This window comes from Monodon monoceros, unplaced genomic scaffold (assembly GCF_005190385.1).
Source record: "Monodon monoceros isolate NGI ecotype Baffin Bay Population unplaced genomic scaffold, NGI_Narwhal_1 Super_Scaffold_10, whole genome shotgun sequence".
In the NCBI taxonomy this organism is placed as follows: domain Eukaryota; kingdom Metazoa; phylum Chordata; class Mammalia; order Artiodactyla; family Monodontidae; genus Monodon; species Monodon monoceros.
This window is the reverse complement of record NW_021703766.1, coordinates 808,857-819,461: the sequence shown is the minus strand read 5'-3', so window position 1 is coordinate 819,461 and position 10,605 is coordinate 808,857. Positions and strand designations below refer to the sequence as shown.

Genomic DNA, 10,605 nt, shown 5'->3' with positions numbered 1-10,605 from the left:
GTGGGCCGGGAGCTCCGGCCGCCGCCCGCCTCACTCTGCCCTCCTGCCGGCGCTTTGGCCTCAGAACAGGGTAATGCTGCCGTTTCGGTCTGACTTGTGGGGGAGGGAGGGTCTGCGAGCAGCCGCATCTCACTGAGCTTTGGGCTCACCAGCGTGTCCGATCTCGGCCCCTGGGGAAGAGACCCTCACGTGCACACCGACGGCCCACAAGCTCGGGAGGTAGCAGGGCAGGCCGGCCTCTGAGCTGGACCCCCTTCTGTCCAGACGCCCTCTTTACATAAGGAAGGCAGGGGGGACACAGACCACCAGCAACTCCAGCTCTGGCCGCCCCCCCACTCCCCGACCAGAGCTACTCATTGGGAGTTTGCCTTCTCTGTGAGCACTTTGGCCAAACAGGGACTGAGCACAGCGACCAACAGACATGCCGGCTCCCAAAGCATGGAAGGGGCCCTGGACGGAAGGAGCCGCCTGCTTGGTGTGACCCAGCCCACACCCGGCATCCACTGACACGTCGCCCCCGGGGACACCCCCTCCCGCCCCCTCTGGGCCTCAGCCTCCTCGCTGCCAGCCCCGCCCACCTGGCTGCCACCCTCTGACCCTGCGGACCCTCTCTGCTGGCAGGGGCTACGTCTGTCGGCCTCTGGCCGGCCCCTCGTGCCAGGCTTCTGTAGCCCTGGCCAGAGGAAGGTCTTGGTATATGAGATACAGGTATGGGGGTCACACAGGGAAGATGGCCTTTCCTAGCTGGCTTGAGGCGACCTCTTCCCAACAGCTGGGGTGGAAGGGGCCGTCCCCACCTCGGACCCTCAGCCTGTGGTCCGGCCCTGCAGGCTGTTCTGGCCCGATGCCACCAGCTGGCCAGCCCTGGCGCGCCTGCCTGAAATCAAAGGGGACCCTGAGAGGGGAAGAGGAACAGAGGCCGGCAAAGCACACCCGCGGGGCTGCAGGTGAGGTGCTCCTCCCAGCCAGGACTCACCCTGCAGTCCTGACATCAGGGCCTCAGACCTCCATTCCCACACCCCAGCGCGCCCAGGGCGCCACCCTCCACTGGCACAACCTCGTGGGAACGGAGTCCGAGGGGAGAGGCGGGGCTACGTCACAGCACGTGCACAACCGCCCTTCTGACAGGTTCAAGTCTTGCGAGAGAGAAAGCAGACTGGAAACATGACGGGTGGGCGCCCGCTGCCTCACGAGAGCCGAATTCCACCTGGCCCCTGGTCTTCTGAAACCCACAGAAGCGAGCCTCTGAGAGGCGGGTGGCCCTGCAGCCCCAGGCGGCCCGGGAGCTTTCTGGAGGGTGAGATAGGTCTAGCTCGATGGTCAGAGTTAGGGCTCCTGCCAGGTGGGGTTCGGATGGCACCTGGTCTGTGTACCGATGGAATCCTTCCTGGCAATACTCAAAGGGTGAATTCTTACAACTCTGAAAAGTAACAGCGATCAACAAACCCATTGCTCCCCGTAGGACCGCAGTTCGGCTTTCTTTGAAAACCCAGTTCCTGAACTTTACATACTTCCATGGTTTCTCTTAATTTTTTTTTTTATTTGGCAAACATCTCTTCTTTATTATCACCATCATGAATATCATCACTTGGACCTCCGCAAGGACTATATACATTCACATTATCGCAGACTATTGACCTCTTCCTCTCGGTGGGGCCCCTGGGCACCCGGTTTCAGTAGCTGGTCACTATTGCACTCCAGTCCAGGGAACTCCTTACAGCCATGCAAGAAAACACAGATCGGAGACCGTGTTTGCTGTTTGTTCTCCCACTGGGTACAGATCAGAATTTCCTTATTCTTTTATTTCCTCCTTGAGATCGCTGGGGGAGTTGAGTGTGGTGGGGGGACAGGGCTAGGCTTGGCGGGGGGATTTCGGAGAGAACATCCCGAGGAACAGCTAGACAAAAATGCAGGGTTATATACAGCTGATCAAGTCTCCAGAAGGTGCGGGGAGGGCGGATTGCTTTCCTGTCGTTTTTTTCCTTTTTCTGCAGAAGCGTGGAGCTGCAGGAGACACAGGGGCTGGACGGAAAGACGAGGTGGGCGGGAGGCTTCCCGGAGCGGGCGGCAGAGGTAGGGGATGACAGCGAGAAGCAACGGTTGAAGGCGCAGTTGCTGTCTCCTCGCACTTTGAAACGCAGTCAAGAATCAACCCAAAAGATTGTCACAGTTCCGTCTCAGAATTATGTTCTCTCTGGGAAGGACACGTGAGCACTTCTTTTTCACCAATGGAAGGAATGAAATGTGATGGAAATTCACAGATGGAGTGAGGACAGACGAGGTACCCTCCCTGCACGTGTGCAGACGCACGCTGGGCGTGCCCCGGGTGCACACGCAGACGGGCACGCACGCGTGGGTGACGAGGGCCGAGCTGCCCACCCCACCCGGCCCCGGCGGAGGTGCTGCTGTCGAGTTGAAAAGAAAGAAGTCGCTTCTTGTTGGACAAAACACTTCAAACCCCAACATCCCAACCCCCCGAACAGAATCAAAGCAAAAGACCGACATCTGAACAAGCCCAGGCGTAGAGTAAGACAGTGAAATAAATACTTTGGCAGCGACAAAAAAATTGTGGATTTGGACTTCTCGTGTTTGTTTTTTGGATTTCCTTTGGAGCAGAGGTGTGTCCGGCGTCCTTGGCTGGCTAGCTGGCAAGGTAGTTTACAGGTATGGTTCCTTTACCTTTTTTTAAAAAAACTTTTTGGATTTCTACTTAAAGCCAAACAGTTTGACATTAAAGGAAAAAAAACAACAACCCTGAAACCAAAAATTACTTCTTGAGTCTGAAATTGACATCTTTCTAACCGTCCTCACTGCACCGGCCACACACCCCGGGGGGTGGTTTCCGTGACACAGCGGCTCAGATCTCCGGCTACAAAAGAACAGTTTTCTTTTTCCCTTTTGAATCAGGAAGGGGGGAAACAAACCCCCCAGTTTTCTTTGTCCATTTCTGAGTAGCTCTTTTGCCAAACAGCCCCCCAAAATTCTTCAATGAAAATATAAGCCACCAAACAATTAGATTTTTTCATTGAAGAGAAAGTGTGTGAAAGTCATAAAGAGAGAAAATGAGAGAGAGAAAAAGGGAGAGGCGGGTGTGGACGAGCCGGTCACCTCTGCCGGCGTCCGTCCGGCTGCCTAAAGCTCGTCGGGTGGTTTCTCAGGATGCACGAGAGGTTGAGGCGTGATCGTCATCAGGTAGCTGAGGAAGTTGCATTGATGCAGTCTTGTTGGTTCTGTGTTTTCTTTTGGAGAGAAGCAGTAGCAGCAGTGACTCCCAAGGTCGGCTCCCAGGTCTGGGCGCGCGTCTAGAGGGCCGGGCGGGGCCGGGTGCGTCGATGGGCACTGGGTCCGGGCGGGTCAGCGGGGCGCGGCATCCAGCGGGCCGGGCGGGCCGGGGGAGCCGGGGCGGGAGGGCCCCGTGGAGCCCGCCTCGCTGGGGCTGGCGGCGGCCGGGGGCAGGCAGGGGCCCAGGCCTGGGGTGGCGTCGGGCTGTCCGGGCACTGGCTCGACCGCTGCGGCCGAGGGGCCCTGCAGGCCCTGGCCGCACACGTGGTGATGCTTCTCCCAGTCCTTGTGCTGGCAGAAGGAGCCGCAGTAGCGGGCCGCGTTGCAGCCGCTGCACGTCTCGCTGGCCTTGCGCCCGCAGTTCCAGCAGCTCTGGATGTGAGGGAGCACGGTCAGAGGTGGCCCGGGCCGGCCCCCCAGGTCCCCAGAGTACCCTTCCTGGCTGCGGACCAGGGAAGCACACACTCCAAACACTCCTGCTCAGACCCAGCCACGACATCACCGAGCAACAAGAGAAAAGCCCCAGCTTGCGATGACCCCCTGCAGACACGGCCCCTCAGCTGGGACGTTTTGGGGGGACGGGCTCCCACAACTCCAGCCCACCACAGACAGGTTCACGGTGGGCCACAGCCCCCTCCCTCTCTTCCAGGAAGCCCTCCTGGCCTCGCCAGGGCTCCGATACCAGAATGTGGCAGCCCTGGCAGAGTAAAGAGGCAGGCTGCGCAGCCACAGCTGCTGAGGTCCCGTCCTTCCCCTACCACTGGGCCTCTGATCCTTTTTTCTGTAACAAGCGACGACCCCAGCCGCCCAGATGAGCAGAGGGTGAGCAGGGATTCCAGCGAAAGGCCGGAGGCAGCAGCCCAGGCTGTGGGACGGGGAAGCTAAACCACCCTGGGAGGACGGTCCAAGCGCCCATTTAGCCCCCAAAGCCTCCTGCTGGCCACACTCTGCAGGCATGCCCCCCGCCCCACCCTTGCTGCTCCCCAGATTTCTGCTGGCTCACTCCCTCAAGGACTGCTCGGACGGACGGTACCGCTAGCGGGCTTCCCTGACACCCACCGTCCTCCCTACGCACGTCCACGGCCTGAAGCGCCACAGGATGTCCTTCTGTGTCCCTGCTCCCCTTGCCCCCTCGGGGCCAGCTCAGCACAGACGACTCCAGGGGCCTTTGGAGAAGTGCCCTCCCCGAGGACAGTCCCAGGACCCCTGGAGAGAGCCTCTCCCTCCTCCTGACCTCTCTGCCGTCCAAGCCCTTCTCAGACAAGGAGAGAATGCAGTGGACGCGCAGGTACCAACACGGTGACTCTCACGCCCCACTGCTTGCCTCTGCTCTCACAGCTTAGAGGGAGCCTTGGTGTCTGCCAGCCTGGGTTCAAATAACGGCCCCACCACCTCCTAGGGAGTGACCTGGGGTGAGCCATCTACCCTCTGGAGCCCTCAGTGTCCACATCTGTACGATGGGGACACCCACAGGACCTGCCTCACCAGGCCGTGTGGGGTCAAGGGGCCCCGGGGCAGCCCAAGGTCACGTGGCTGGGAAGCACGTGACCGGGAGGCAGTAGAGTGGGGTTCTGGCCCCGGACTGGGTGTGTGTGTGGGGGCAGGGAGGGCGGGCGGCCCTACCTCGCTGGAGTCCTCCTGCTGGTTGACCACGGTGAGGGCGTCCTCGGAGGCCTGCCGCCGCGCCTCGGCCAGGGCCCGCTCCATCTTGGCTCGCTCCATGCTGATGAGCTCGTGGGCCTTGCGCTCGGCGTCTGACACGGCTTTCTGCAGCTCTGACATCGCCTGCCGCTTCACCTCGTTCACTGCTTCCTCTGCAAAGGACGCCCCCGGCTGGTCGGCACCTGGACCGGCCCAGACGGGTCTCCCCTGCCCACAGCCCCGGGGGCGTGAATGGTCGCAGGGGAAACCTGCAAAGCCAGCCCTCTACTGTAGTGTAGAGGACCGTCCCCTGGAGGGCGGGGACCGGGACCACGCCCACATTCTGAGTCAACAGGCCTGGGCGCGCCCGCAGGGACCCCCACGCAGACGCAGACAGGGAGGGTGAGAGAGTCTGGGGCCCCGGGCCACCCCCACTCACCAGCCTTTCTCCAGATCTCCTCGGGCACGTAGCTGGACAGGGTCTGAGGCACGGACTCCCGGTGGACATCTGAAACACAGGAAGGCCGGCATCACACACAGGACGGGGCCCACCCGACTGGGCCATGGGCGCAGGGTGTGTGATCTTGGGGCCCCAAGGTACCCATGGTGGAAACCCTGTTATCAGTTGCTGGGCGGGGGGAGCAGGGTGATGTCAGGAAGGGAGACCCTCGGGAGCCGATGGGCTTTGGATTCGGCTGGGAGCTGGGCCGAGCCTGGCCCCTCTGCGTCTCCACGGTCATCATGCAGGGGCCTCCCAGCGCCGGGCCCCTGGCCTATCGGAGCCGAGAGCTGGGCCTCCCAGCGGGTCAGGCAGCGTCTGTGCAGCAGGCAGCCCCTCTTTCCCAGGTTACACGGTGTTGGGTGCTATTTCACTGCAGGGCCGTGTGAGGGCGCTGCCGTGGCGAGTGGTGGCCTCGGCCCCGGTGCCCCGCGCGCGCCCACAGAGCACACCTAGCTGAGAGCCCTCAGCGCCCGCGGAGCTGCCGAGGGGCCGGGCGGCGGGCGCGGGGCCCTTCTTGCTGTCCTGGGCGGCGTCACTGTGGCGCCGGATCCAGTGGTTGAGCTCCTCGCGGTCGGCCTCCTGGCAGCGGCGCAGCACGGTGAGCGACCGCCGCGTCTTCTCGGCCATGTCCATGATGCAGGTCAGGAGCTGCGGGCACGCGGGGCCGGGTGAGCCACTCGATGACGAGGACAGCCGGGACACTGCCCCACACTCCGGGCCCGGCCAGCCCGCCCGCCAGGCCTTCCCAAGGGGGCTCAAGGCTGCGGCCTGAAAACCCACCTCCACTGCCCGGAAAGACACCGGAGCAGCTGGGTGGGGCTGGGGGGGCGACCGGGGCACCACACCGGCGGGGAGGCTTGTCCCGACCCAGGGCTGGGGCTCTCCCTGCAGCCCTCGAGGTGCGGCCTGGCCCGCGAAGCAGACGGGCCAGCGCCGCTCTGGGGACCACCCTTCTCTTGGGCTCCCCTCCCCAAAAGGACGCGGGGCAGGGATGACCCTGAAAATGGTGTTAAAGGGGTCCCACCCCCGCGGCCAGGGGACCTTTCTCCGGGAGACGGTCCGCGGGGCCCTAGAAGGGAGGGTGCTGAGGGGCCGACCAGGAGCGCACGGGCGACCCTAGACAGGCGGGCGCAGGGCCAAGGGGGCGCACACGAGCCCTGCCCCCGCAGCCCCCGCAGCGCCCGCAGCCCCCGCAGCGCCCGCAGCGCCCGCAGGTTGGGCAGAGCGCCTGCGAGTTGCTGCGACGCCCCGTGGCCCGAGCCTGGACACTCACGTTGTTGAGGTGCTTCCACTCCTCCGACCACTCGCGCTCCGTGAGCCTGTGGTCAATCACTTCCTCAGGCCGGGACCCGTGCACGGCTGCGGAGGAGGCTGACGCTCAGGCCCCGCCCCCGCTCATCAAGCCCCGCCCCCGCTCACGCCCCTGCCGCAGGCCCCGCCCACGGGCTGTGCCCTCCCGTGGAGAGGTGAGGAAGAGAACCCTGGGCACTGACGTCTGCCCACTGCCCTGGGGGCTCAGGAACAGGCCTGGCCTCTACTCATGCTTCGGAGGAAGAGACCCCTGTCCCCATCCCGCGCTTTGGCCACCCCTCCCCCACCTCCAAATCCAGCCACTCTCACTCTTTCTGCCCCCTGCTGCTGGCATAGTGGCCTCAGACCTCAGTCAAGGGGCTTCCCCACTGCTCAGGGCCTCCTGTGGCTGCCTGGCTTCACCCATACTTTACTGCTTCCCCGGAGCTAGCTGGACTCCTATGCGTCCTTCAAAGCACAGGTCACAGGCTCCTTCCTCCTCAGCAGCCTTGGGCTCTCAGGCTTCCTTAAGCCCCATGTATCTCTGGTTGTGTAGTAATCATAGGTGCTTCTTAGCTTATTCTCAGTCCTGCCAACAGACTGTGTCAGTCCCCAGGGCAGGGCCAGTGTGGCCTGTTCACCTCTGTGTCCCCTGGGCCGAGCTCCAGCCTGGTAAGAGGGGTGATCCGGCTTATCTGCTGGGTCTCAGGTGAGCAGGTCTAAGTGTGGTCTCCTGGGAAACAGTGGGGTCGGGAAAAGCCAGAGCCCTGACACTCATTCCCCATGGGACCTGGGCCCTTTGTCTTGCTTGTGGCCTCAGTTTCCCCCACCCTGCCTGCCTCCCGGAGGTGTGATAAGACTCAAGACGGAAGACGAGATGGAGGGGAGGGCCCTGGGTGTGGAGCAGGGCTCTGTGCTAAGGGCTTTACGGGTTCATCCCTGCCTCAACCTCCAACCGTGTGTGTGGGGGGGAGGGGTTCTGCCGTTATTTCCATTTTATAGATGAGGAAACTGAGACTGGTTACAGGGACATGTGGACCAAAGTAAAGCAAGGTCGGCTGGAGCTGGGGCTGTGCCCTTAGCCGCTGGCTGGTATAGCTCCAGAGACTGAAACAATGGGGTGCCCACACCCCGTAATCAGAAACAAAAAAAACAACTGAGAGGTGAGAAATTCACACCAGCAGGGCAGCGTCTGGCTTCCTCACAGCAGCTCCTCCTACACTTTTTGAAATACCGAATGTGCTCACCCCACTGTGACCCAGCAGGGCCCATGCTTCTTGGGCTGGGGTCTACTTAGGCCTTTTTTAGCCCTCAAACCTGAAATGCCTACCCAAACTGCAGCAGAGGTGGGAGGTAGTAGCCACAGCCCACAGTACAGCACCCTGCCCTGCTGCCCACGGAGCTGGGGCCTGCACCGACGCCCTGCCCTGCTGCCCACGGAGCTGGGGCCTGCACCGACGCCCTGCCCTGCTGCCCACGGAGCTGGGCCTGCACCGACGCCCTGCCCTGCTGCCCACGGAGCTGGGATCTGCCTGACAGCTGGTGTCTATTTTTGCTTTAGCAGAAGCGGGCGGGAATTAGCACCTGCCTGACCCGGCTGCAGGGAGCCAGACGCTGTCACCTGCTGCCCGGGCCCGGGCCCTGGAAGCTTCCGGGGGGAGGAGGCAGGGGCAAGGCCTCTGCTGACCCTTCCTCTGGGCCCACCATCGGTGCCCTGGGCCTCTGCCTCAGGGGCAGCTGTTTCCAGGTTCCCTCACCAAAACGCTGGAGGGGGGGAGGTCCCTGGGGTGGAGGCTAATCCTATTCATCCCTTTGACCCAGCACAGAGGAAGGTCAGAAGGTCAGTTGTGGTAGCTAGACGACTTTGGGCCTGTTACCCCTTTGGGCCTCAGACTCCCCATCTGTGATGTGGGCATGCTAACACATCACACAGGTGTGTCAGAACACATCGGGGTGCTGCCTTCTAGGACCCAGCAAAACATACAATGCCAACAAGAGGACCCCCGGGACCTGCCACACCACCACCAGTGACAGCTGGGTCTCAGCACCCACTCTGGGCCGGGCCCTGTATTAACACCCTCTCACTCCCTGAAGGTGGGGCTGCTCTTAAACCCAGCCAGCAGGGAGGAAGCAGGCATGCAGGGCACGTGACCTGCCCAAGGGCACACCTGGGGGAGCTCGGAGGACCAGGCAGTCCTGCCCCCGGGGGGTGTCGCCCCAGCGCCCAGCCTCCCTGATCTCCTTCGTTCTTGCACGGACCACCCTCTACGGATTTGGTGTAGCAGGACCCGCCGTGTGTGCTCAGTGGTGCCTCTGCTTTCCCTCGGGGCGCCTGTGCGTTGGAGGGGGGGGCTGCAACTCCTGCGGCTTGGGGACCCCCCACATGCCGGGTCTCTCCCGGCTGCCAGTGCATCCTGAGTGGCTCTAGATCCCATACCTGGCCCTGCAGAGTCCCCAGGACAGGCACCTCTGCAGCCATGGCGCCCACCTGTCATGGGGAGGGGCCCTCCTGGCCCTGAGGTGGCGGCGTCCAGCTGCCCCCCCCGGGAAAGATGGCTGTCCCTCAGGCTTCTGGGCGCAGCCCAGGCGGGGTGGGGCGCAAATATCTCCTCTGCACCCACGTCCTCAGTGCCCATCCTCCCCGGACAGACGCGGCCGGGCAGCGCCAGCGTTCACCAGCACACGGCAGCCCCGGATGCTCCGCCCGCCCCCACCTCCACTTGGCGCACGCGTGCACCCCCGCAGCGCGCCGCTCACCCAGCTGCCGATGGCGCTCCCGCAGCTCCCGGGGGTCAAGGTGGCGGTAGGAGTCCCGGAAGTGGTGGGCCACGGCCATGTCCTCCAGGCGGTAGTGCGGAGGCGGCGTGGGCTGGGGCAGCCCGTTGCTGGGGCTGCAGCGCTGGGCGGGGCTCAGGGTGCAGGGCCGTTTGCTGAGGTGGTCCGGGTGCAGAGGGTCACGGTCTGACCCGTTCTCTTTGGTCCTGGTCCCAAGAGCAGGCAGGGGACAGTGGTCACGGGGCCACAATCCGTGGACAGAGGGGTGAGGGGAAGGTCGGGGCGCGGGCAGAGAGCGAGCGAGCGAGCGAGGAGGAGACAGACCGAGGTGAACAACGGGAGAGATCAGACCCGGCCGCTGGGGGCCCAGCCTGGTGCGCCCCTCTTCCCCCTCCTCTGGGGCTCCTGGGGTGAGGTGGTCAGGAAGCCTGGGCCTCCTTGGAGAGAGTGGGGGAGACACCCTCCCCCATCAGCAAGACAGGTACCGACGCTATGACCCAGCAGTGCGGGCCAGCCCAGGCACCTGGGCACCTCGGGCTGCTGGACACTCGGGGTGCACGTCCAGCACGAAGGGAATAGCCAGGGCACGCCGGCCAGGCAGTGTCTGTCCTGCCTCCGCCCCTGTCCTCCCGGGGCATCCGAGTCCTCAGGAGAACCCGCCACAGCCATACAGGGCAGCCTCCCGGTGATTCAGCCTGTTCAGTGGCCTTGCACCTCAGGCTGAACCTGACCAACCCAGCAGCGGCTGCCACAGAACGCAACGTGGCATCGGCCTGCGTTCTCTCGGCCCCAGGACTGGGGCGCCTGCTAAGCCTCGGCGCCAGCGCAGCTCTCGAGAGTCAGATAGGGAGAGAGCCGGCCCCTCCACCGTCCCCCCAGGCACCTGTCAGGTGTCCTCCTCTTGCCATTCTCGTTGACCTCCGGTAGGAGCTCCGAGGAGTCGGTGGGGGAAGAGGCGCTGGCATCCAGCAGGAGCTGCTCGTGCTGGGCCAGGTACTGGGCGGGGGTCTGCTTTGCCAGGCGGGCGCAGTGCAGGAGCTCCCGCTGCAGCAGGGGCAGGTTAGCCTGTGGGGGGCGGGGAGGGGCTTGGACCGGCTGCTGACTGAGGTCAGGGC

General features: G+C 63.6%; 1 protein-coding gene across 6 annotated transcripts in view; it reads right to left on the bottom strand.

Annotated features, from left to right (window-relative positions):
- Positions 1–1,529: 1,529 nt before the first annotated feature.
- CBFA2T3 (CBFA2/RUNX1 partner transcriptional co-repressor 3) overlaps positions 1,530–10,605 on the bottom strand; it is an 82,528-nt gene continuing 73,452 nt past the window's right edge. For 4 of the 6 annotated variants that reach the window (XM_029207606.1, XM_029207621.1, XM_029207638.1 and 1 more), the window contains 7 exons: positions 10,374–10,555; positions 9,473–9,696; positions 6,699–6,784; positions 5,875–6,073; positions 5,363–5,431; positions 4,906–5,096; positions 3,443–4,534 (listed from right to left, as the gene is read on the bottom strand). In XM_029207606.1, coding sequence (XP_029063439.1) covers positions 4,199–4,534; positions 4,906–5,096; positions 5,363–5,431; positions 5,875–6,073; positions 6,699–6,784; positions 9,473–9,696; positions 10,374–10,555 — 1,287 coding nt within the window. In that variant the 3' untranslated portion in view covers positions 3,443–4,198. Of the gene's footprint in view, positions 4,535–4,905; positions 5,097–5,362; positions 5,432–5,874; positions 6,074–6,698; positions 6,785–9,472; positions 9,697–10,373; positions 10,556–10,605 lie in introns of all 6 variants that reach the window. The other 2 variants (XM_029207613.1, XM_029207629.1) reach the window with 1 other exon arrangement.